The 27094-nt window shown below is 41.7% G+C and overlaps 1 protein-coding gene across 5 annotated transcripts in view; it reads left to right on the top strand.

Moving 5' to 3' along the window:
* LPIN1 (lipin 1) overlaps nt 1-27094 on the top strand; it is a 78698-nt gene continuing 51604 nt past the window's right edge. The window contains exons 1-2 of one of the 5 annotated variants that reach the window (XM_018088825.2): nt 1-48; nt 22324-22380. In XM_018088825.2, the coding sequence (XP_017944314.2) occupies nt 22333-22380 (48 nt within the window). In that variant the 5' untranslated portion in view covers nt 1-48; nt 22324-22332. Of the gene's footprint in view, nt 49-85; nt 262-318; nt 351-13487; nt 13506-22323; nt 22381-27094 lie in introns of those variants that run through there. The other 4 variants (XM_018088824.2, XM_018088828.2, XM_018088826.2 and 1 more) reach the window with 4 other exon arrangements.

Raw genomic sequence — 27094 nt, 5'->3', positions numbered from 1 at the left:
CTGAGCTCAGGTTTCTTGCTCTGACTGTGCTTCCAAGAACTTCGGCAGGTAAAATTAGCAAGCAAACACGATCACAGGGAAATTATGTTCTCTACAGCTTTGTTGTCTACAGCTAAAACTTGAAGGCAGCTTTTTGTATGTGGCAGCAACCAAGAGTGGTTTTAGTGGCGTATGCGGAGAACGGGGAAAAATTATCAGCTCAGGATGTCATCTGAGGAGGAAGACCAGCCAGAGACCCCCATTGGCTCCCCTTGGTCTTGGGTAAGAGCTTATGCCCTAAGGCTGCATAAATTATGCTTAAAGCTTTAGAAAAAAAAGTAACAACCTGGGCTGTGTGACCCTCCATAGTAGTGAGTATCAGCAGCTGTTTTACTCTTCTGTTGAAGTTTGTGTTTCATGAGTGGTTAGATTATTTGTTCCTGTTCAGTGTGGACATCTTAAAAAGAATTGAATGGGGAAAAGCTTCTTTTGCTTCTGCTGTATATGTCAGGTGCTACAAGAAAACCTGGCTGATTCTGTACTCCTGGCCATGTAAGCAGCAATGTTGAAAGGTAACTTTAAGGTATAATGGAAGCGAAAGGATGTAAACAGTAGTGTAAATGTTTGCTCTGGAGGTCTACATTAAGAAAAGAGCCCATGAGATTGTATTACAAATATAGAAATGTCTTGCCATTTTTTTTTCAGTAAGACTGAAGCTGCCTTAATGAAATACAATCTACACTGATGGTCCTCTAACAGTGGCTGCATGGTCCTGTGTTTTAAGATCTGGGCTTATGCCTAATGCTGCTAAAGAGGATGTGAGTCAGTACAGTTTTCTGGCAGAAAGATAGAGGATGAATTCACTCTGAAATGACTTTTAGTAGAAATAGGAACAGCTCTACTGCATGGTCTGAAAATCCTCTAAGTTTCAGGAAAAGGTGGGGGGATACAACCAAGGCTTTCAATTACTTAAAAAAAAAAATTAAAGTGATTAAAACCCAGTTATATGCTTTGAAATTAGTATTTATGGTTTCATATATATGGTTTTCTTATCTTTTGATAGACATACACATCTATGATTTTTCTGGGAATGACAATGTTTGAAATGGTTTCTAAATGTTAGGCATGAATGTGTGTGATAGCATGGAACTGATATGTCCTGAGGGTACCCAAGGAATTATCTGAGACAGTTGCTTTTTGAAGGTAGAAAGCATAGAATAAATTGGTTTATCTGCTAATAGAAACATGTATTTAAAGTAGTGTCATCCTTGGAGGAACATGCAGGGATGGTGAAAATAAGCACCAGTTGTTCTCACTATCAGGACAGAGATTTCCTGGTGACCAACAGTATTTGTGTGTTGGTAGATGTCTATTTAGGATGGAAAGGAAGATAATTTATAGGTCTTGATTTCTTAATTAAACATAACTGAAAACTTTCTATTTCCACTGAAAATGCCCTACAGACTTAGCAGAATGGAGACTGGGTGGGGAGAGATGTGTACTGATTGGTTCATGGATGACTGGAGAGCTAAGGAACATCTCGACTACATTAAACATAAACCAAATTGAGTAGAAACAAAGAAGGCAGGGATTTTATGTTTGCCTTAAAACTTCAAATGCAAGTGAATTTCTGGCCATCAGTTTTAGTAAAAATTAATATGTCCCACATAATATTTAACTATTGCATTTGCACGATGTGTACTTTACCTTAAATTTCCTTCTGAAATTTCTTTCATGTAAAGTCTCTAATTGCCAAGGGGAGTCATGGATCCCACTGCTCCTTGGAACAAATGTGTAAGTTTCATTACAAGCTAAATAAACAGTGTTATTCAGCATATAAAGGATATTGGATTTCTGATAGAAATAGATGTGCTAAAGATAATTCAAAGCTGTTGCTATTGGCCTTTAGGAGTTGCTGACTCTGGGCTTCCCCTAAGGACATCAGAAAAGAAGGTCTGTTTGCCTCCATAGATTTACTAAAGCGTTTCTGCATGTCACTCCCTGTAGAGTACAGAGAAAATTGTGGTCCTTGGAGAGGAAGACAGACTATATATATCTGTTAATATTAAAAGCTAATAATAGAGAGCTCTTCGATGAAAAGATGCCTGAGGTATGCAAAGATAAATATATGAGCCCCAGGCTTTGAAATGTAGCAGGTGATTAAAAACTTACATGCTTCCAGAAGCAAAGATTTCTTTTTGTAAGCATCTAGACCTCAAACATCCTCTGATTTACCAGGATATTGTAAGAGGAGCACACAAATATAATTTCATACAGACATTTTCTTTCCTTAAAGATATGAATGAGATTGTACATTTTTGTTCTTTCCAGAGTAGGAATAAATAAAAAGTAACAAATAAATTACACATGGATGGCCATATGCTGGGCACAGAAACCTGATTTCCCATTTATGACTGGGACAGGCACACATGGGCCATGTGGTGGCAACTGAGCTTGTGTCACAGACTGCTGGTGGCAGTCAGATTTGAGGGCTGTGGAGCTTCTCTTTCAACTAAATATTGCCCAAAATGGCCACTGGTGGGTCATGTGTGAGGATGCTTCTTCCCTCTGCTCTCTTCCCTCCTGGGGCAAAGAGCAATCATATTCAGCAGGGTGATCAGATCATCTCAGATGGAGACATGATGCTTGGCCTGACTTGCCCCCTGGCATCCCTGGGCATTGCTGCCCTCCTGCTGTGTCCCCCAGCAGCCACAGCAGCTGAGCCATGGGGGGATTTGCTGAGTTAGACTTTGTGGTGGGCATTGAAAACCACTAACATATTTAGCAAAGAAACACCCCCCACCCTGCCAAAACCCATATTGGAGAAAAGACAATATTGAGAATATTATTAAAACATCCCCAAGCTCTCCACATGGTGGCGTTTCTTTCAATTTGACCTCTTAAAGTTGTTTTTTTTTTTACCTGATAACTAACAAAATACTATGGGTTGTGTAGCTTACATAACAGGTACTGTCAATGCTGTTCATATTTAATTACAGGGACATATTTAATTATCTAGGAGGGACATTAAAAGTACTCACACATCCTCATTATCACAAAATTTTAAAGCAGGACTGAGCCTGTCAAAGCATAGCAGACATCAAGAACAACTGTGCAAATTCCTGAATCAAATACAAACTTCCCATATGGCCCTAGGCAAAATTCAGGTTTCATTTGCTAGTGTTTCCACTTATTGCAGGTAGCTCTGCTCTGAGATTCCAGCTTGACACCTTCATATTCAGAGGAATTTCTACAACTTTCACCTGCACCACAGGGACTGAACATCTGTGAAAATACCCCCTGAGCCGCTTGCACTGGGTACCCAAATTAAACAGGCACACTTGAAAATTGTAACCTTCATTTTCCCCCTACCTGCAACATTTTAATTTAACCTGAATTTTATGTTGCGTTTTGAGGTCTTCTGGGAGAAGCTTTCCAGAAATGCAATGCCTTGCTGCAGTTGCCATCTGCTGCCAGTGCTGGCGCTGCAGTTGATGCTGCCAAGGGAGAGGGAGTGGTTGGCTTGGCAGGGCACTTCTCAGTTTCTGTCAATCTTTGCCCAGTCCCAGACCAAACCACTGGTCATTGATAAAACGCTGTAATTTCTCCAGGGTCACAGGCAGTCTTGGATTTACCAGGTTCCACTGGGGTTAACAATGTAATTAGCATCAATTTCTCTGGAAAGCTAAGAGTGTCTGGGCGTCTTTCACTGTGAGACTTTTACTACATTAAACAGCTTTCCTGTGTAAATCAGAAAGAGTGGGCCAGGGCCAGAGGCTGGTCTCCCCCCACCAACCCTGTTGGAGCTCAGAGCAGAGACCAGAGCCCATTTGCCTGGTGGCTGCAGTCCTGCACTTTACAGCAAGGATGCCCCCAGCAACTCTGAGAGTAGGGCTGTTCCCAGCTGTTCCAGCAGATGGAAATGGTCTGGACTCTGGAACTGCTCTGTCCTGTGGACCTTTGCTAGTGAAGGAACTCTCATACAGGGCCTGATTCCCCCCTCTCTTTCTGACCTGTGGCTGATCTGTACCACGTCAGGCACAGGGATTCAACTACTGCCCTATGCACAGGGTCCTCCGTGTGAGCTCTTCTTTTTTGTTTTGGTAGGTATTTTACAGCCATGTCCTGAGGAGACTTCAGATTTTTCAGAGGCAGGAGCATCTTTCCCCCATAGTGGTCTTACCCTGCCTTGCCTGGCAGGTCAGCAGCTGTAGCCAGGGGAGCAGATGCTGCCTAGTTGCAGCTCCTTGCTCCCATTTTGGAAGGCTGACACTTCAGAGACAGGAGGATATATTTTTGCAAGGTCTCAAAGGTATTCAGTGCAGATCTGCTTTCTTCCAGCATCAAGCACATGTGCTGCCTTCCCACCTAGTAAAGAACAAACAGCAAATTGAACCCAGACCCTTCCCCAGGGTTCACCCCAGGGTTCACAGAGCACCTCTCTGGGGAGCTGGTTGCAGGCTGAGTCCTTTCGCATTTTATTTAGGGCAAATTGCTGGAGGTCAGCAATCCTTCTGTATCTGGAGATCATGTCTCAGAAAGCCTGCTGTATCTTAATATAGATCTGAAAGTTCAGCTTGGTCCATGGGGATAAAAGTCTGTGAGGGCAATAAGTGGTTGGCAAATAGTGTCACGGGTGTCAGCTGCTTCACCTCCCATTTCCTGTTGCCTGCACTGCCTTTGCATGATAATCTTTCTTTGCATGATGAGTAATGCTTTAATAACATTTATCTTAAGCTGCCATAAATGCAAATAAAGTGTTAACCTCTCTGCTTCCTACTCTCCTACTCCTTAACAGTGGTCTGTGACAATTCAATCTCAGAGTAGGAGTCTGAACCACGACAAGGCCAAACCCAAGAACTGGTCAGCCCAGGGGTGAGCTTCAGCAGCTCCAGCCAAGTGGCTCAGCAAAACTTATCCTGAGATCTGAGCTGCAAGTGCAAAACACTCCAAAAAGAGTGGAGAATATAAGAAAAACCCAATACAAACAGGCAGAAAGAACAAACACATCTCTAAGAACCAGGGCTGTCTCAAAATCTGCGATTTTTGAAATCAGTGATACATATTTGTTTCCTGCTGCCTACCTTTAGATATATCCATTTAAAATTTATCAGGCTCTTACTAGTCATGGCAAAGGTTAAAACCCTTTTTCATTTAAAGTCCTCTGTCTCTGGGAGATAAGCATAAGCTTCCTGAAAAGCAGCGTAAGTCTGGCACTTCCACTACAGCTTCCCAAAGAGCTTCTGCTCCAAATAAACGAGCAGATAAGGGCTGGGCTGTCATCAGCTGGGCATTTCCCAGTGCCATCACCCAGGGAGCCAGGAGGCCATGAGTGCCATAATGGGGTGCACACAAAAAGGGACCATCTTGTTGGCACCTCAGAATGTGTCCCCACTGTTTTTAATGGGCACAAGCTGGGGAGATCATTGGAGAAGAGCCTTCATGGCACAACGGTTCAGGAAAGCAGAACTGTCTTCTACTTTGCTCAAAATGATACATAGGGGGTGTAGACTGTGTTAAGGAAACAGGACCAAATGATCTTGTGGAACTCATTGCTTTTACACAGCTAGAAATAATTAAGAAATTGCAAATGGAGCTGCATATGGAGAGGGCTAGAGACAGGCTTGGAAGTGAGCCTGGGAGCAGAAAGCAAAGCTGTACTTGCCTGTGGAGTAAAGGAGCAATGAGAAGAGAAGGATGTGTTTTGCTGCAAAGCCTTGTGTATGGCCATCCTGTCAGGGCATGCTGCCTCACAGCTCAAGCCCCCACGCTCCCGGTTCAAATGCACTGTGTGTTAGAACCGAGGTACGTGGAATCACAGTTCATGAAGTGAGGAGGGAAAGTGACCTCAAGACCATCCTCAGAATTGATTTTCTCTCTTTTGGTACCAGTAGCCTCACTCACAGGAAAATCAGCCACTATTTTTATGAGAATTTACCAGTATAATGTCATAGAAATGGATGTAGAGAGAAAAAGAAGTTCCTGAAACTGCTCCTCCTTTAGCCTGTGGTCTATGTTGTTCTAAATGGAGCTTGTAGCTTCTACTGCGCTTTCACCACCATCCTCAAGTTCTCTACACCTGTGCTGCTGTCTATCAGTGCCGTATTGGGGTGGTTTCCCCGCAAAGCTGACAGCAAAGGAGAGCCTTCACTCAGCTTTGCAAAGCCTCTTTTGTTCTGTCCTATGGGGGCCCGAGAGTCCCCTCATAGGCATGAATTTTGTGGGTTTCACTGTGAGTTTTGTTCGGGTTCAGCTTCCTGAGGCACTGCTGTGGTGCTCAAGGGCAGGAGGCAAAGGCCTTTTTATCCCTCACTCGTACCATTTAGAAGCTACAGCTCTTTAAATCTTCAGCAAGTGGCAAGTGGTGGTTTTTATCTTCACAGTCCCTCAGGAAGTTCATCATCAAAACCACAGACCACAGCATAAAAGGGCAATCATTTACTCAAACACAGCAGGTACAATATTACAGGCACTGTTACCAGGCAGTGGAGACATGCCCATTCACAATACATGCTCCATCCTTCCTTCTAAAAGGCCAAGAAGAAAATACCTGATGGAGGTATTTATGTGTTTTCTGCATTGTCTTGCCCTTTTTTCCTTTTTTCCCTTCTGTCTCCTGAATTTCACAAAAGTCTTGGTCTGATCTTGGAGTAATTCTGTTTTTGTGGCATTAATCCTGAAATGCTCTGCTATAATGGATGAGGAAATTGTCCTTTGCCCAACAGAGATGGGGAACACAAGAGGCCAAGAAATTGCATATCTGCTCCCAAGCAAGGGAGGCCAGGAAGCAGCCCCCTTTCATGAAGGCCTGAAACAACAAGAAAAAAACTTCAGAAAGCGAGACTGAACATTGGCAGCTGGTCTGAAAGAATCTTTTTTATTCAGACACACTCTCCCTCTGAAGTCAATTGAATCAATCATCTCAGGAAGATCTTTCAGAGGAGTAAGATTTTGCAGGATTAGTCTAGAAATTAATCCAGTACATAGTGTGTTGCTACTTTTCTTTGCTCTTTCTTTAGTCCTTCAGTGATAAAAGCCAGAAACTTGGAGCCTTTGAACTAAGTGGAAGATAACTGATCCACAAATCAGGTGAATAGTTTTAGCATATTCTTCTTTTAAATGCAGAGCCAGTAATGTGTCTGCATCACCACACAGACATTCTAACCCGATCTTATAGTTGTTTTTTCAAAATTCATTGATTCGTTAATATAATTGTGTTTCAGGCTAGAAATTTGCTAGAACACTCTGAAGCCCTTCTGGGCTACAAAATATATAAAAATGAAATAAGTATTTTCCAATGAATTTTCATGAACAGGTTGCAATCCCCAGTTGTGCTCCCTCCTGCGTTTGCAGAAGTTGTATAGCTGCCAAAAGGCTCTTAAAGTGAGGGATTTTTTGATCAAAAGTGCCCTCCAGTGGTCCCACACAATATTTATGGCTGGTGCCTGGTATTTATCTTCCTCTTCTTAGAAATGAGGCCATGAGATATTTAAAGCTTGAAGGAAGTACAGCCAATTAAATTGGATGTACCCTTTAAAAAAAGGTTGGATAATCTGAATGTATCCTTACATCCAGATATTTTATACGCTTGCTAACCAGTATGAAAGTTTCTTCTAAATCAATGTTTTACATCTCAGGAGTGTTTTTTCTGTATTATGGAGGAGTATAAGGCTCTGTTCTCTTTGCTCACCCTCTGCACATAGTACAGCTTTGATGCTAACAGCCTTAATGTAATCTGCTACAGGACAGAGGTGACCTTTTAAAAGCAAATAATATATCATCACGCATCTCAAGGGTAATTTTTAGTTACCCAAGCAATTAGGGATTCTGGATAGCTTGGCTAATAAAATCATTGGTTTTTCTTTAAAATCTGGAAATCAGGATGGATTGCCCTATTTTTTTTAAGTATTTTAGGATCCCAGGGACTCATTACTTCTTGAATATTTTAAGGCAGAGAAAGATGAAGTAGGGGTATAAATAGAGGCTTTGAGGGATTTCCATCCCAGTAAATATTTCTGAGAAATCTCTAGAGTTCAAGGATTTCCTTTCATTATAAATTTCTGAGCCCCTCCAATCTGCCAGCTTTTGCTTAGAGATTTTCATGAGTCAAAGACATCTGAGGGCTACCTTTCCTTCAGAGGGACATTTTGGAAACTCAATGGAAATATACTCTTTAATAAATAAATAATTTGCAATAAATATTTTATTTGAAAACTCTTGCAAAACAAGTTTCCTTAATCTGTTTTAGCCTTATATAAAACAAAACAGATTAAACTTGAAGGAGAGTTTTCCCAATAGGTATTTAAATGTCCTTCATCTTTATTTCCTTAGCTAAATTGGATTCACTCTCCCTGTAATTTTGTAAGGTCAGTGGAAATGCAACAGTCATTGCAACTGAGCTAATCTAAAGCAATTACAGACACAACCTTTGGTAAAAAAAGTTTGGGTACTCATAAATCCCTTCTCCTGGAAATTTTATGTTATGTGTGCAATAGAGGCCAAAAGTTGAATGTAAGTCAAAGAAGACTTGACTCTTAGTTTAGATTGAGAAATGATCTGTAGCTGTTGACCTAATCAGTGCAGTGCTGGCCTGAGACAGGATGACAAAGCTATTTTCCCTTGTGGTGTTGGATGAGTTTCAACAACCCTCTGCAACTTTCTCAGTTGCTCAGTTGCAAGGGGATTATGCTAATAACATCTTTTGTAATATCCTGCAAGATTTTTCGAGGCTGTGCTGTAAGTGAGTGGGGTGATGCAGTTAATAAACAGGTTATAAACACAATAATAGTTTTCTTCCCCTTCTATGTGAAAAGTAACATTAAGTGATTGGAGTTTAAATGAAAGAAGGACTTTAGTTCTATTTTTCATCTCATTTCTCCTTTCTGTTTCCCTTCACAAGCTGTATTAGACTTGTAAAGTAGGAGCTCATGAAGATGGGCACAGACTATTTCTGCAGCAACACATTTGGATATAAACCATGCCATAAAGCTAATGTTTTGCTCAAAATTAATATACTTTCTCTCTCTTTTTCCCCCCAGTAGCAGTTTGTGGATAGTCAGGTCCTAATGGTATAACAGAGTACATGTAGTTTCCTTTAACTCTTATTTATTTGACTAGTTCACTAATTTTACACTCTTCCTCCTTTCGTAAGTGCTGCACAAATTTCTGTAGATCAGGAAATAGTACAGAAAAGAAACTCTACCAGGACCTGGGAAACACAAAGAAGACGGATGGTAGAAGAGGAATGTCATTTTATCTTGGCATAAGTCTGTGACACACAAAAAGGTGGCTTATTAATAGGCGTTTGGCAGACATACTACACCATACACCACTTAATGACTGCAAGAAGAAGACCAAAGCAGGTGTCTAATTTCCTGCAGGCAGCCTGTGCCTGATGGGTGGCAGGTTAGTGCAGCAGGAGAGGCAATGGTCACGTTTCCTGACTCAGTTTTCTTGGCAGTTCAGGGCAGCTAGGTAGGAGAGGGAAGTTTCTGCAATGGATGAGGAACTATGAAAATGTACTGGACTAAGAATTAACACAATCCTACTGCAGGATCCAGATATTTTGCTTTTGCATGGGCTGGGTCCTTTTCTTGTAGCCTGTAAAAATAGGAAAGGGCTATTAGCAGAACAGCCTGTGGTGATGGATCCAGGTTTGGAAGAAAGGCTGGGAAGAGAGAGGGGTAATGGTAAGAGTGAAGAAGAGGAGAAGGGTGAGGGATGACAGATCCAGGGGCATGGGGACACCAGCCGGTGAGGAAAAGGTTTCCCTTTCCACAGAGTACCCACATAAGTTGTTTGCAGGAGCTGGGCTGCATCCAGCTCAGCAATGCTTTCCCTTGGCTTTTGACAGGAGCTGGAGGGAGCCTTCACCCTCCACTGAGAAGGCCTGCCAAAGGCCAGAGGCAGCAGCCTTTACCTCTTCCTCACATGGCATCTGAGGAAGAAGCCTCAATCCCAGCCACTCCAGGGATTCCCACAGGTCCCCTGGGGCTCCCACCTACTGCTTTCCTGTGGACTGATTTGATCTCTACCCACATTGCAGGGAGCAAAATAGGATGCTGCAGTTTTTTTTACCTCATTTGTGCTCAGTGGAAAGAGAGGCTTTGTTTGAAGCCACTGAAGGATTCATTTCCACAATCTAAAGGCAACAATCCTGCTGGAGTAACTCAGTCCTTGCAACTGTCTGTACCTCTCCACTGCCTACAGAGGGAACCGTGAGCTCACAGGCTTCCTCTAAGATTCGAGAAGATGCTACTCACTGGGGATCTGCACAACATTTCCACATGGGAGAGGCAGTTCCTCACTTTAACTGGCTTGAATCAGTTCACAGCTATTGAATAGGTGCCTTTTTTGCTTAGTAATGTCAGTATTTTCTGCTTTGTAAAAGCCCTTTTTAAATCCCCAGACAAGCATCCCTGAAATCAGGATATGGGGATTGTTAGAACAGACATATTTCCTGACTACCTGCTGTCCCTGTAGCTGGGCAGCAAGTTCCTTACCTGCCATATCAGTCAAGCAAACTTTTCAGCTCATCCTACGCTGCCTACATTAATGATGACTTGTTACTTATTAAGCTGGTGGTAAGTAGCAGACTTACCCAGACTGCCCAGACTTTTGAACGCTAAGATGTGGAAAAACACTTTCTTAAAGTAAGGAGGATTTCACTAAACAGACACCCTGGCACAACCTTTTTGTTTTGTCTCTGTACAGCATGTGACAAAGTGAGCCACAGTTAAAGGTTCTAAGCACTGCTGAAGGCCAGAAAACAGCAGTATAGAATATGAGTCAGTGCATGTCCTTTTCCTTTAAAAACCCTGGGATAATTTAATATTGGAAAAAAGGAAGCTCTTTTGACTGCTGTACTGATTTGCAGTGTGTATTTGCATTTGTTTTCACTTTTCCACTGACTATGAGAGCTCTGCTGAAGGAAAGCTGACTATTTTCAAGGAGCTGCAATCGCTGATGGAAGTGGTATGCTTTAGAGAAGGTACAAAAGCAGATCTATCCTGTAGGGAAAAAGGGTGAAAAACATAATGTAAAAAGAATAGCAGGCAGTTCTGGAAATGGTCTTTCCAAGACAGGCAAGAGGTACATTTACAGAAAACAGGTTGCATTTGAGTGCTCTATGTCATGCTGTCCAAAGGAAGCTCAAATGGATCATGCTTTAGCAATGCTACACTTCCTGTTGATTAGAAAGGGAATCCAGGCATAACCACCTTTGTTAAGATTATCTCAGGTAAAAGGGGCAGCTCCAGGATCTGATCCCACTTAAGAAATGTGACCTTGAAGTTAAAAGAAACTATTTTCTGTTCCTCAAGTCAGACAAGTACATCTGGGCTGAATACATCTTTGGATTATATGCCATGGGGACTCCAAATCTAGTGCTATCTCACTAGCACTAACAACCCAGCCCAGAGGCAGGACATCTTGCTGTTCAACTGATGCCACATAATGAAGACTGTGACCTGCATGAGACAGGCTCTGAAAATGTAAAGTCCTGTGTTGGCAGCTCAAGCAAAACAAGAACAGCTGGACATATGTGCTTGCCCTCTGCAGGAATCCCTTCACACACGAATAATTACATTATGGGCATTGGATAGTGAAGAGACTACAAGTAGTCTCTACTGCATTTTAGCCTGCTACAGTGAACAGATTATCTCCTGCCACCATCTCTCTTTTTGTTGACTACCTGATCTGTGAAGGTAATTTAAAAATGGATCCTGCCAGTCTGGAGTATGAGGAGGTGTTAATTTCTCACAGAGCATTTAATAATTCTTCATCCATCTGAATGCAGGATTGCCTCTGAAGCCCAAAGCACTCAAGAAAAGATTATTTACAAAATGGAGCTTTGAATGTTCCCTTGATTTAACTTCTGGGGGAAAATACCTCTTTTTTAGGCAACATAAACAGCACTTGGGATCCTCCATTGACAGAGGTGGATCTCTGATGTCCTTGGCCCTGTTGCTGGATTCAGGGTGAGGTTTGTGGTGTAGATCTTGCTACCTGTCTCTCTGTATTGTTCTTAAACTATAAATCCAGAAAACAGAGTCTCAGAGCATTCCTGAGGGCATCTGGTTATGCTCTATTAATCCAGCACTGCTTCACTGCCAGCCTAGGTGCAGTGGCACCTTTAGGAGTGTTAAATAAATACTTGGAGTTGCTCTGTTCTTGAGTCAGCCAGCCCTGTGTGGTGCCATAAATTGGTGATATAAACATTATTCTCTACAGCCAGAGATCTGTAAAGCTTCACCCATAGCATTGTGCTGTCTGGAGAAAAACTATATGACATTTAACAAAGAGATCAATGGCTGCCATGCCACTGAGCCTGGTTTAGGCAAAATACTGAAGGAAAAAGGAGGAGAGGCAGGGAACTTCTAAAAGTTTGACATTGTTATATGGTGAAAGAATTTTAAAGCCAATGCAATTATTTCAGTATTAATTAAAGCCCAGTTAAGCGCAAGAGATTACTGACATTTAAAAAATATTTCGAAAGACTTTTAAAGCTTTCTGTGTGAACAAATACTAAACATGCACCACAGAAATAATACATTCCTGCCCCATTGCGTTCTGAGATACTTTCCAAGAACTTGATTCGAAGACTTCCCCTTGTTCTGCACATGCTGTTTTTCTTCTAGTCAGCAACGTGTCAGCATATGTTGATTGGGTTTTATGACTGCCTTCTTCCTAGAAATAGTCCTGAACAATGTGTAGCGCTAGTGAGAAAAACAAATCACTTCCAATGAAAAGGCACACTGAGCTTTCCCCTCCTCCTTTTTTTCTGCCTTTCTGGACAAAAGCCAGTAGGGAACTGCTTTCAAAGTCTATTTATGAACGTGTGTTTACTTTTGCATACACGTAGCTTTTACTACATGTGAGCCCTGTGTACTGACTCAAGCAGCTCAGAACCTTTGTGAACACTGAGAAATTCAGTTTCATAATGGTAGTCTGAAGTTGGTAATGTTTTCTCTATTTTAAATTGAAAAAACAGAAGCAGAGCGGGGTTAGCTGGGCTGTGCAGCAGAGCACAGACAGCCTGCAATAGTGCCAGCTGCAATGGAAGTTTCCAAACTTCCTGACCTACCTCTCAGATGGGGGATTGTTTTTCCTCTCCTGTTGTTTCAACTGCAGAAATATGATCGTGGGACAAAAGGTGTGTCCTCTCCATATTACAAACATACCCATGTTTCCACAAAATGACCTAAACTTACTCCCTAAAAAGCTGTGGCTAGTAAATCCTTCTAAAAACTATGAAAACTACACACAAGACAATGGTACTTTTTTTTCTGCTGTTAGTAATGCACATGTGAGGCTTTGATTTCTTAAAGGTTTGAAAGAATAGCATAATTATCAGTATTTTTATCCTAGATAGACAGAGAAAAGTGGGAAAAAAGTATATTTTAATTCATTTGCATTTTAATGCAGGCTTGTTATGACGGTTCCAAACCTGTCATGAAGCCATATCTTAAAACCTGTAGTGCCCATTACTGTTGGTGCCGTTGCTGACTCTGGACAGTGACTTATATGTAAGTACTTAGATATCAGTACTGACTCGACAGAACTAACCTCTGTGGCAAAATTTAATCTTCTCTGAATAAATTGCATTCTGATGGAAGGCTTACCACAAATCAATGGCCAGGAGGATGGAAAACATCACTGGCAGCCTAAAATAGCCAAGATACCCATAGGGAAGACCTCTGAGTAAAAGTCTACAAGCAAACAAAGTGAGTAAAGAGAAAGAATAAAAAGCCCAGCTGATTTTTAAAGGTCAGCCCCAGATGAGGCCATTACCTCCCACTTGTCATGATATTTATGCTGCACTATGGAGGCAGCTGCTGTAGGCAAATGGACAAAGGGCTCAATTCACAACATGAAAGGCTCACACAGCTTTTCAGTGTACAGCACCCAGTTTTGCACTGTCATCTTCCTAACCCCATCCTCACTACTGAAACTCATGCCTGAATTTGCACAGAAAACAAATGGAAGCAGGGAAATGCTCCTTTCCAAAAGCCTTTTACAAGGTGTTTGTATGTGACCTGTGGTGAAGTTTACTAGCAAGCCAAAACACAATCTGTGCCCGATATTATTTAAAGATCAGGCACAGCACAGCAGCCACAGCAGTTTTATTCTGTGTACTGCTGGGTGCTGTGGAGCCTGGGGATCCAGTGAGTGGCTCACGTCCAGTTTCTCAAGACTGTAAACAAGCCTGCTGCCAGTTCAGCTCCACTGCTGTACCTGTTTGACCAGAATCCCTCTGAACTAAGCCAAGAGCTTCTTAATAGTTCCTGCCTTTTTTGCCTCCTGAGGGTCCTCTGGGTATATGACTGAGCATGTATCTTGTGTCTCAGACTGAACATCAGTGGGGCACCATCAGCTTTGTGTGCTCTATATCACGAAAACCCCCAATTTACAGATTCTTCATGGCTGCAGATCCTATATTCTGCCAGAGTTCAGTACTCTGAATTCCTCTGTCTTGTACTTAACAACGAGGGTCTGGATGGCCCAAAGCTTCCTTCAAGGCCAACCGAATGCACAAGGGCATGTGCAGTGCAGTCATGCAGCTCCACTACCTGCCAGCTTTCTGCCCTTGGCTGTGAGGAGAAGCAACCATTTAAATCCTTCTCTGGTGAACGGCATGTATGGCCTTCTTCAGTGGTCTGGGGTAAGCTGTGGCCAGTAGCCCCCATTTCCAGGGCTCATGGTGAAGTTGCCCTGGAAAGGAGTGGGCTGGGAGGCCTCTGAGTCTGGAAAGGCTGATGCCATGAGGGAGGATGTGAAGATCGGGTGATGTGTAAACATCACCTCACAAAACACCTTTTGGTAGCCTGAGGTGGTTCCTAAGAGAAACATTCCCAGGTGCAGTGTTAACTGCAGCCGTTAAAACATCCACCAAAAGCAAGCTCAGGTGTGGTGGTGGGGCCACCATCTCTGCCAATGGTGGTGGCAGCCAAACGTGCTCCACCCAGCTGAATGGTCTGTGGGAGATGACAAAACAGCCTTTATCAAACTATGTTGTAAGATCTTAGATAAACAGCTGATAATTCTTTCTGTGAGTGACTAATGTGAGGTTAAGAAATGGGAGGAGCTAAGCAGGAAGAATCCAGTCCTGGCATGAGGCTCTTTCAGGATGTACTTCAAAGACCAGAGTTGGAGTCCCCTGTGTTAACCCAGTGCTGGGATGTACTTACTGAGGTGTGGGACTAAATGAACTGCCATGCAGTGTCTTGCTTCCAGTCCTTATTTTTAACTTTACTAAAACTCACTTTCAAGTATGGTTAGCAAACCACTATGCCTGAGCCCCGCTGCAGATTGCAGCACCTTGACAGTTCCTCTTCTCCCACTGACACTGAGCAAGAAGATTGGAGCTCTGGGACAGAAATGTCATCGACATTCTCACTTTTTTTTTTTTTTTTAATTTAGAGGCTGGATTATTACAAAGGAATCAGCATATGTCTGGATTTTTAAATCACTTAGGAACTTGAGGTACTACAAACTGGGAAATGAACTCATTGAGAGCAGTCCTGCAGAGAAGGTCTTGAGGGTCCTGGTGGATGAAAAGCTGGATGTGAGCCAGCAATGTGCACTCAGTCCAGAGGTGAGAGTACCCTGGACTGCATCAGAAGGAGCCGTGGTGAGACCCCATCTGTAGCACTGACTCCAGCTCTGGGGTTCGCAATACAGGCAAGATGTGGACCTGTTAGAGCAGGTCCAAAGGAGGGACACAAAAGCACTGGAACACTGCTCCTATGAAGACAGGCTGAAGGAGTTGGGGTTGTTCAGCCTGGAGAACAGGAGACATCAGAGTAGCCTTCCAGTACTTGAAGGGGGCTTATATAAAAGAAGGAGAGCGACTTGTCACAAGGGCATGTAGTGATAAGACAAGGGGGAACAGTTTTAAACTAAAAGAGGATTATATTAGATGTTAGGAAGAAATTCTTTACTGTGAGTGGTGAGGCACTGGCACAGGTTGCCCAGAGAAGTTGTGGATGCTCCATCCTTGGAAGTGTATAAGGCCAGGTTGGATGGGAATTCGAGCAACCTGGTCTAGCAGGTGGCATCTGTCCCCATGGTGGTGGGGGGTTGAAACAAGATGATCTTTAAGATCCCTTCCAACCCAAGACATTCCATGATTCTATGATTAAAATGCAGCTATCCATATTTTTAGCAGTGATGGGGCACGGAAAATACTGTGCTTGCACTGTAAGAGCTGCCCTGGCTCCCATGCTGCCTCTAGAGCAATAGAGGCTGTGAGGGCTGGGCAAGTTTGGAGACTCCAAGCCGCTTGTGATCTTTTCACCCTACACCTGTTCCTCTGTCTCCATGTGATGTCTTGGGACCCTGGAGCTACCAGGACCCTTGACTATAGTGGCTCCTTTGACTTGGAAGCAACTACATGGGCCAGGTTTGAGTGAGGTGATAAGGCAGTACTGGTTTTTTGTCATACCTCCTCTGCTTCATACAATAAAACTTGAATATGATTTCTGTGTTGCAAAGTACTTAAACTGTTCTGTGGAGATCTCCATGGGCTGCAGCCCCATTTGGCCTCCTACAGACCAGTGGCTATATTTAGGTAGTCTTCTTGTAGAAGCTAAATGTAGACAGGAATTTTTTGGCTTGATGAGTTAAGACATCAGGCCATTTGACTATGAAATCGTTACTGCAGTTTTTGATAGAACTCTCTGTAGTTATGTTTTTTAATCATTATTTACTGATGTCCCAAGCTTCATCTGACTAATTACAACCTCTCCAGGAAAACTAAAGTTGTCAGTCAAACCTGACTTACTTCAGATACTAGGAAATGGTTTTCTTACTCTAGGTCACTTAGAAAGGTAATTTGGTCATGTGCCTAAATTAGATCATCATCTTATTTTGAAAGAAGGTGTCTGTCTTTCCTCTTTGTTGCTTAAAATTTACTCTGTAGTGGAGGTAGCATCCTCTCACAAAAGGTACCAGCTCTGGGTCACTGCGACAGAACAGATCAACTGCTCTGCAGTAGGCACCCACACTACAGAGAAAATGTAACTCACCTCTGGGCAGCAGGTGTGGCTCTTGTAATTGTTTTGTAAAATCAAATGCTCTTCAAGGGAAGCAATTGGATGTTTCAATCTGATATTAGCAGCAATGAAGCACACATACACTGTGTACTTAACTACATTTAGAGGCATGATTACTGTAGGAACCTGATTTAAATTACCTGAGTAATTCACAAATGAGTAACTTTGTTTACAACATCTGTTGCATCAATGCGACGGGCTAAACACCAGTCAGGTGATACCATGAGATTGAGTCAGAAGTTTGAGACAGAAGAGCTGCTTAGGTCACCCTGTCCACCCCTTGGCTACTCTGCCATGCTTCCTTATACCTCATTTTTGCATTGTTTCCTTAGTCAGATTCAAAACATTTCATATAACAGGGTTTTCACCACCAGTTTCTGAATTTTTTTCCACTGTGAGATTTCATTGTTAGAAAAGAACTCCTGAAAATGCACACTCATTCTGCTGTGTCACTTCACCACAGAATAATAGAATACAAGTCTGAAAGAGACTCAGAGATCATCTAGTCCATTTCTATGCCTACAGGCAAATTCGGCTATAATTAAAACATTTCTGAAAAATGCGTGTTCAGCCTGCTCTGAAAGATCTCAGCTTCTTCCACCAAGCCATATTAGAGCTTGTGTGGTCCTGTTATCATAATGTTTTCATAATGCCTAAATGTTTCCTGTTTTCTTTCATGCTCACTGAGTCTCTATATCTCTCCCAAGGAGACATGGATTACAGTTATTACCTTTTCATTTTTTCCTTGAAATATTTTTATATAACATGTATTTTTCCCTCCAGTGAGAGTATGAAGTTCTCTTGCAGATATCAGGCCTGTTACCTCTGAGTCTTCTGTTTTACTTCACCTTCTATCAGCTATAATAAATATCTTAATTCTTAAATGTTTCCTGTTTAGTTGGGAAAAATACAGCTTGGCTAAATGCTGCCAGACTGGGCAATATAGGGTCACAAAGACTCTTTTTAGAGGTCAAAAGGCAAATTTAGCTTTGCACCAGAAGTTACAGTTTCCTTATTAATATTATTGAATTTACTCTGACAGTTTAGGAGGATAATATTAATTTTAGTCATCAGGAGAACTGAGCAATAAGGCCTGTGGCATCCCCACGCTCCTGGAAGGAAGAAGGTTCAGGTAGCTCCAGAGGCAGTCTGGATCTCTTTGCCACACTGGTGTTAATGAACTAAACAGTGACAGTGCCCATTCTCTGGCTTTGATGCTACTGGTGTAATCTAGACACCTCCATGCTATTAAACTCCATCAGCACCCAAAACCGGTTGACCCCCTTCAGATGCCTATTGGAAATGCTCTGTGCTCATTCCCAAACTGGGAGCTGCCAGCTGGCCGTGGCACCCATGCCAAGTGTTGTTCTTCCAGCAACAGGGCACAGGCCAGAGCGTCCCAGTGACTTGGCCTGTGCCTTGACTCTGATTGTCTTGTACAGGAATAGCACTTGTGTCCTATTTCACTAACTCAAGTGCGAGGTCATCTTTTCCTCACATTAGCTTGTTCTCTGAGGTCAGCAGGGTGCCTACAGAGGCTGGCACAACTGAAGAAAAGATTTAATGCATTGTGTCTACTTTAAAATAATTTTTGCTCCTGTCAGTTTGCATTTCTCAGCCTACTAAGTAGGAAAAGCAGACAGTTGATTTACAACAGTCACTCTGAAAATGGACAAAATATCATTCAATAAATACTAAATTTTTCCATTAATTACAGGACTGAATGAAAGCTCCTTAGGGTTGTTTTTCAAAAGCGGGCAGGAGCAGCAATTAGAAAACTCTAAAGATCAAATACTGAACTGCAACGTTAACTGTACTTTCAAACTGCTGGCAGGGATCCTGGAGAGTCACGTGGTTGTTGCACCAGTACACAAAGAATGTTTTACAGGCCTGTCTCTGATCACTGTTTTTTCAGACGAACTGAATGCACAGGCACTTTCGTACAATTACCAACTCTGTTGCAACACACTGTTGACTTTTCTGCTGATGAAACATACTGTTTTCCTGTGGCGGTTCCTATTATTATGTTTCGGAGATTTATTTTTTTGATCAGAGAACTTTGTTTTTAAGAAAGAAAGAAAAGGAAAGAATGAGTGCACTTAGCTCAGGAGGCCAACTGTATCCTGGACTGCAACCAAAGCAGCATGGACAGCAGGTCGAGGAAGGTGTTTCTGTCCTTCTACTCTGCCCTGGTGAGACCCCACCTGGAGTGTGGCTTCTATCTCTGGGGTCCTCAGCACAGGAAAGGTGTGGAGCTGTGTGAAGGTTTCATTCCACAAAAATCCAATCTCCAAGCTTCCCCCACCTCCCCACAATTTACCTCAACACCAAAGAGAAACCAAGACAACCTGTTACAGCAGGTCCAGAGGAGGGACACAAAAATGATCAGAGGGATGGAATACCTGTCCTATAAAGACAGGGTGAGAGAGTTGGAGTTGTTCAACCTGGAGAAGCTGAGACCCCAGGGGGAGATCTTAGGGCACCTTCCAGTAACTAAATGGGCAACAAGGGACCTGGAGAGGGACTTTTTATAAGGGTATGTAGTGACAGGACAAGGTGGAATGCTTTAAACTGAAAGAGGGTAGATTTATATTAGATATCAGAAAGAAGTTTTTTACTATGATGGTGATGAGGCACTGGCACAGGCTGTCTAGAGAAGTTGTGGATGCCCCATCCCTGGAAGTGGTTCAAGGCCAGGTTGGATGGGGCTTTGAGCAAGCTGGTCTCATAAAGCTTATACTTCCCATAGCAGGGGAATTGGAACTAGATTATCTTTAAGGTCCTTTCCAACCCAACCATTCTATGACAGCTCTGAGACACAAACAGGCACATGCAACATGAAATTGTAATTATATTGAATTCAACATTTGCATACAATATGCATGTGTATTTCAATATTGATATGGTTTGAAGCTGGCTCCCTGCCAAGTCTCCAAACCTTACCACAAGAAGTCCCCCTCCTCCCCCCCAAACCTCAGGGAGAAGAGGGAAAAAACAACCAAGAAAACCGAAACAAGAGAGAGACAGCTAAAGTAATATATATAAATATATTTACACTTATATTACAGTTATATACAATTGAAATATATATACAATTTCACAAGGGAAAGGAAAGGGGGAAGGGAAAAGGAACAAAATCAAAATAATATATATATATATCCCAATCAGTAGCCCGAGACCTAGCAACTAAAAGAAATTAGCAAAAGACTATCTTACTACTCTCCTTGGGACAACAGAAAGTCACTCTGGAACGATGGCCAGCAACCTCTGCCTCCCAAGGTCAACAAGGCCTTACCAGGCCTCGCTCCTCAACACAACAAACTCAACAGCAGGGAACCTGCACCTCCAAGCTGCCAGAAGGAAAGAGAAAGAAGGCCTCTCCTCCTTTCTTCTTATAGCCTGACTTACATAAAAATTGTAGGGAGTACTGGGTAAATCTGGGCCCTTCCTTGGTTACAAACTGGTCACCAAGGAAGGCCTAGACCAAACTACCACAAACGTATAATTTAGCCTGTAAGCGTGTTTCTGTTCATTTAATTATTGACACAATAATGCCAGTATTTTTATTCTACTTCTGAGAGTAGAAAGGATAGATCACTTGTTAAAACAATGGACCACATATAAAGATCTATTTCTAATTCAGATGCTAGAATTCCTTTGTAATGCAGATAAGTAATTTAATCGGGGTGTGTCTCAGTTTCCTTATCTGAAAAATGGAATTTATAACACCTCCTGGTCCATAAGATTGTTGAGAGACTCAGTAAATTCTGTTTGAATAGTGTTGTGCAATCCCTAGTGTAATGTTCAAGTGCAAGATATTATGGTGAACGGAGAAGGGCTGTGTGCCAAACCTCTATGTCTTCTGATGGTGCCACCCCAAACTCATTTATCACATCCCCCCCACAAAATGTCATTTTAATTATACATATACCAGAGTGTGTGAGTGTAACGAACAGTAAAGGAACCCTTAAGAACTGCATCTACTAGAACTGGGTGAATTTATTTCTGTAATGCTTGTTTTTTGGTTTCTGATTGCTCCTTATTTGTAATTGTTTCATTGTCTTAATTCAAACAAAAGAAAGTTCAGAAAAAGAATAATTTCATGCCTTTTCTATTTACTCAGTAAAATTCCATGGAGTATTCTAGGTTTCATATAACTTGGGAATGACAGAGAGCAGAATGGGTTGGGTTTTTTCTGGTGAGCATTTGTGTTTGAAAAATTTTGATATTTGAATATGAGGAAATATGAGTATTTTCAGAACACACCACCAGCAAACCTGGTCACATTTGGAAGTTAATTCTTCAAGACAAGAAAAGGAAATCTTTCAAATTATTTTTCATATCATCATATTTATTGATCCTGTAGAATTAGTTCTTTCAGTATGAAATTTCACTATGAAATAAAAAGTAGTATAAAATGCTGTACAGAATTTCTCTTCAATAACTTTTACTTTTATTTTAAACATGTAGCCCTTCATCTCCAACAACAGTGGAAGCTTACTCTATTTAGTGGATATTAATTTATTTCAGTGTGTCTTGCAACTGTAGCTTCTTTAAAAATGAAATCATCATTCACTCCTACTTCTGTGCATTCAAAAAGAGGTTGTCACAGTAATTGTGTGCCACCTCAGCTGTGGGGCTCTGTCTGTGGAGGTACAGCCACTCTGCTGAGGCTCTTGTGCTGCCTGTCAGCTGGGCATTGCTCATGGAATAAACTCATGGCTCTGCTATGAGGCTCCTGAGCCCCAGGTTGCTTCAAAGGGGGTGAAGTGTGTTCTTCTTGTACTACAGAACTTCTTTTCCTATCTTACTTGATATTAGAGGTTTTCCTGTGCCATGAACAGGTCTAAGAATGCTGCATTATGAAAAGACTTTTTTCCTAGGCAGTGGGGTGGAATTACAGCTCTACCTCTGCCCTTTGTATTGGCCATCCCCATACTGCAAAAGGATAAACAGAGACTGTTGTGGTCCCTGCTTCTTCAGAGCTTGCAGGGATCCTCTCCTTCCAAGCTCCCTCCAGCTGATGACACAGATCTTACCAGCAGAGGACTAAATCCTTCTGCAAAACCCCTAAAAACTGAGGCAGAAAGAGAGAACTGAGAACATTTCTCAGTTCAGATAAAGAGTGAGGATGACACAAGGGCAATGTGGCTTACAAAAGAATCACAGGAGAGGTATTCATTAAGAGCAGCTGCATTTCAAGGACCATGATTGAGGCTTGTATACATTAACTTCTCTGTATAGTTAATTAACTGCATTATATCTCATTATTTTTTGGTTTTTTTTTCAGATTCCGTTGATGAAAGATCCCGGTTGGATTCGAAATGTCTGGACTCGCAATCTAAATGTAGGAATTTAATTGTTCATTTGCTTTTTCAACTCAGTGCCATAAAGCAGGCCTAGCTTGAAGCCCAGTGAGTCTTTGCTAAAGCAGGATCAGGCAGTGGTTAACTCTTCCCACTTTCTGGTACCCAGCTTGTTCAAGTATCACCCTTTGGACACTGTGTTACTATATGTCCCCCGTGGTATTACTATTCTTGTTTGGAAAGTTTTGAGTGGCTCTGGTGGCCCTCACACGTGCTTGGTACCAGCAGGATAAGGATGTAAACAGCACAAAAGTTTGGAAAGTTGGCACCTGACCTGGGCAATAAACACAGAATAAGCAAACCTGTGGCAAAGGTGAGATGCAAAACATGTCCCAAGCCAGGGAAAACATGCCCAGACATCCCTGCTGCTGCTCTCCTGCAAGGCAGAGAGCATATCTATGAGGTGGTGATCTTGGAACACAGCCATGGATTGACAGAAGAACTACTCAGGAGAAGAAATGAGAGAGGGGGAATGGCACTTCCCACTCCAGTGATAGATCCACCACTGCTGAATGATTAGTGGAGGAGGGAAAAGAGGCAGACCTGGGGATCTGCCTGATGATTTTCGAAGTGACTCTGGTTTGTATTTCTCAGTGACCTACTCTTACAGTGATGGTGGAGCAGAGTATTTAGACGCTGACGTGTTTGAAATCATACGCAAGACCATGGCATTTCTACCCAGCATCAAGCAGAGCAATGCAATCATATCCACTGAGCTGAGCTACTGGAGTCACCACACAGCTCTGTGTAGGTTTCACAGGAGATGTATTAGTCTGGGTGGAGTATAATCTTAGCATAGCTATAGTGCTATCTCATGTAAATCCCACTCTGGTGTTTCCAGATAGCCTACACAGTGCAGTGTAGGATATATTCTATGACTTACAGAAGAACCTTCCTGATCCAAGAGCCTGTGGAGAGTAACATGTAGCTCCTCAGTGTGTGGTGGCTGGTTGGTAGAACCTGGTAGCTTCTCGGTTTGGGTGTGGCAGATGTAGGAAGGTATGTCAGCTTCTACAAATTGAAGATCTAACCTTCATGAAGAGTTTGATATTAGCAATGTCACATAAACTGGACAGGTACAAAAGCCAAACAGGCAGTCTGAAATGAGGACGAGGTTGGTTGCTGTTGTCAGGGTTTGGGTTTGGACATCCAATACTGTAGCTGAGCTTTGCAGACAGAAAGGCACCTTGAAATTCAAAATGCCAGTAAAATGAACAGGGAAGGAACTCCAATTAACAAAGGACAGCATAAAATCTGAAAATTAAACATATGTAAGGCAATATTACAGATGTGATCTTTTCGTTCCAAACTTTGGGAACATTCAGATCTGTATTTGGGTGAGATTCTGAACTTTACAAGAACATCTCCCGGCTAACCAAAACATGCCATGTGAACTTGTACTGTAACTTTGAAAGAACTGGGGATAATGCATTCTTCCTGTAAGGCTATACTTTAAGAAGAAGCATGTTATGTTTTATTTGGGAAAAATTTTGTATTCTTCTTTATGTATCAATACTATGTTGTTTGCCCTAAATGTCTCATAATCTAGTACAGAAATACATGAAGAAGAGGAAGAGGAAGAATTTTGTAATGTGGATGTGCCATATTTAAAATGTGCTGCACAGAAAGAAGATCATGGGAAATTTGCAAACTACTACTAATAAAAGAAATCTCATGGGTGTTGCAGACAAAAGATATATTTGCACTAAGTTGGGCCTATGTCTACTCAGAGAAGATAGCAGTATGAAACAGAAAGTGAGAAACCCACATCAGATTTAATCTGCCAGGGGAAGCAGAATTGCACAGAACAAATTACATCTGACCTGGACAAAGCAGATGAGCAATAAGTATGATCCCAACCCCATGCAAGCAACATGAAAAACATGCAGCGTGAATGAGCTGGGATGTCACCTAGGGCTGCAGGGGAGGGACATCTGATATCACCGGGATGACTGCACAGGGAAGCCTTTCTGTTTGTGCACAAATTGCAGTGTGGGGGTGGAAATGGGGAAAACAGTGTCTGAAGAATTCAGATCAGAAGCAGACATGTACCTTGACATGACTCTGAACTATCTGTGGGTATGACTTTGTTTTTTATTCTATGGAATAGAATTATTTTCTGACCAGTCCTTTGTCTCTTCCTGTACTATGGCAGAGCTTGATAAAAACACTGCTTGCCTAGTTTGTTCCTAGTCTTGCTATTAAAAAAAAAAAATAAATCTTCATCTGTTTGAAACAGTGAGCAAGGCCCTTTGCTTATGTAATACAGAGTTCACTGGCTTGAACGGGATTATATTGTTTTGTGTAAACTGAATATCAGGCCTGATACTTTCAGGCTCTAAACTCACTGGGATGGGAATTCTCTTTGTGCCTGACACACTGAACACAATGTCACTGATGTGCAAGTAATAGTAAAACAAGCTTATGTTGCTTTTGTGGGCAGAAGCTGCTAGTTTTGGGAGACTGTGCATAGATTTGTCTGAAGTAGATAAACTGTACAATCAACTGGAATGAGGGTAACAGGAATGGGGCAAAGTCTCTGATGAATTCTCATATTTGCATAACGGAATATGGAAAGCATACAGGCTGCCAGGACAAAAGCTTTCTGTCCCAGGACATGCTGGACCTAATGAAATGGATTTCACTAATTTCACCAAAGTAAATGATTTCCATAGATTTACACAAAATGCTTGTTTTAAGACAAACCTCTGCCTCATTTATGGAACAAGGATGAATAATTTTCACAGTGTGCTAATTCTTGAATGCAGCTATTTTATTGAAATACCAAGAAGTCTTGTATGTATGTGCAAGTGCTTGTAAGCTCTTTTCAAACTGTGAACAGGAATACATGGAGACAGAATTGACCCTCACTGGCATTTATGCAAGGGCAGGATATAGAGAGTTAAATGTAGAGCAGGCGGGGTTGGTAATACAATTAATTTAAAATATCTTAATACTGGACTAACTAAAATTGTTTCAACTTTCTCAGTTCAACACTGAATTACATTTTCTTATAATGGATCATTGCCTCCTGAGAGTCATTCCAATATATCATAATTTTTGACCATTTTAAGACAGGTGTTTCACTTGCAAAAACTTTTGTGCATTTTAGACTTCAAGACTCTTTTATATTGAAATTTTTATTAGAGTAAAATTCTAATTTTTGCACAGCTTTCATCAAAACAGCAAAAATCAGAAAAAAAAAAGAGAAATACCTCCTTTCAAATAACAGACTGTAGTTTCTCCATCATCTGAATACCCTTTGTCACAGCAAACCTAAATTTAGTTTTCCAAATAATTATTTTTAGACTGATGGAGATGAAATTCTGCTTAATTTCAGTTCTGAAACAACATTCCTTCCTATGTTCAGGGATCATAGTGCTATAAAACTTCTGGAGAGACCACACTCACTTTGACACTGACCACGTTTTCAGGGAAGGATTTACTACTGAGTTACCAGCGACGCTTCTCCCACACATAGAAATTTGAATATGAAACTGACATAAAATAAAGTATCATTTTCATTATTTTGCAAAGTCAATCAAATCTATTAACTATATTAGTACTCTAGATGTAGAAATCATAACAAGCCCAATCCTCAGATAACATCACATAGATATGCATGTCCTTAAAGAAGATGTAATGACTGATAGCAGGTACAAAACGGAAATAAATGACAATGTTCCTGCTTTAATACACCTGACCAGGAGAATGAATTGCTTAGATAAGAGAAAGACTGCACTTAACAACCTTATTTACTGATTATTTGCCCAGGCTTGATGCAAATAATTAAAGAGAATTTATTGTCCTGTGACTGCATGTGTAGGATTTAATTGTGTGCCTCAGGATTTTCACACAATCTTGAGTATTAACTGTATATATAACAATATATTTTTAAGAACAAACCAGCCCATAACAATAAGATTAAGTCAGCTTTGACAGCAAGTATGACTGAAAAGATTATTTGCTTGAGCAAAATATACTTTTAAACATTGTCATTGTTCCATATAGCTCAAATTTTGCATGAAAAATATTATGGCAAGCATTCAAAGGATGATTGTACTTCAAATTCAGAACAAGCACAGTCCTTGGCATAAACCACAATCACTGAAATCCCCAATAATGGAATTACAAGGAAAGTGCTTCTAAGACAGATTATCCCAAAACAGTATCTCATCTCTCCCCTGAATCACCCAGTACTGAGTCTAGAGGTTAAAGATCAGAGAGATCTGAAATCCGTGCTGCCAGATTAAGGTGTCCTCACAGCTTGACACACAAGAAGGAATGAGCAGACAGTGTGGAAATGCCTTAGGGCAGGAGCTCATGAACAGATCTGCACCCTTGTGCCTGCCTCACTATTACAGACAGCCCAGTGGGGGGAAAGCAGGGGCCCTTCAAGCAGAGGCACAGGATCTGCACCTGCTGCACAGGGTGAATTGGGAAAATTACCCTTTTAAATGTTACACACAGCCATTTGAAAAAAAAAAATGCTGTAACGTGGTTACATTCTACCACTTCAAATATTCAAGAAAACTGAGTATAAGTGAGGGGGGGAGGAAAGAAAACTAGCAATGGGTCGCATTATCTCACTTTATTTCAGCATCTGTCACAAGACAGGGCTGAAGAGGGGAACTTCCAGGCAGTGCCTGCAGAGACCTTCCCCGTCAGCTCCAGGGTCTGCCTCTCTTCCTGGCA

This window comes from Manacus vitellinus, unplaced genomic scaffold, assembly GCF_001715985.3.
Source record: "Manacus vitellinus isolate BGI_N305 unplaced genomic scaffold, ASM171598v3 scaffold_11_pilon, whole genome shotgun sequence".
Lineage (NCBI taxonomy): Eukaryota > Metazoa > Chordata > Aves > Passeriformes > Pipridae > Manacus > Manacus vitellinus.
The sequence above is the reverse complement of the archived record's forward strand: the minus strand, read 5'-3'. Positions and strand labels throughout refer to the sequence as shown.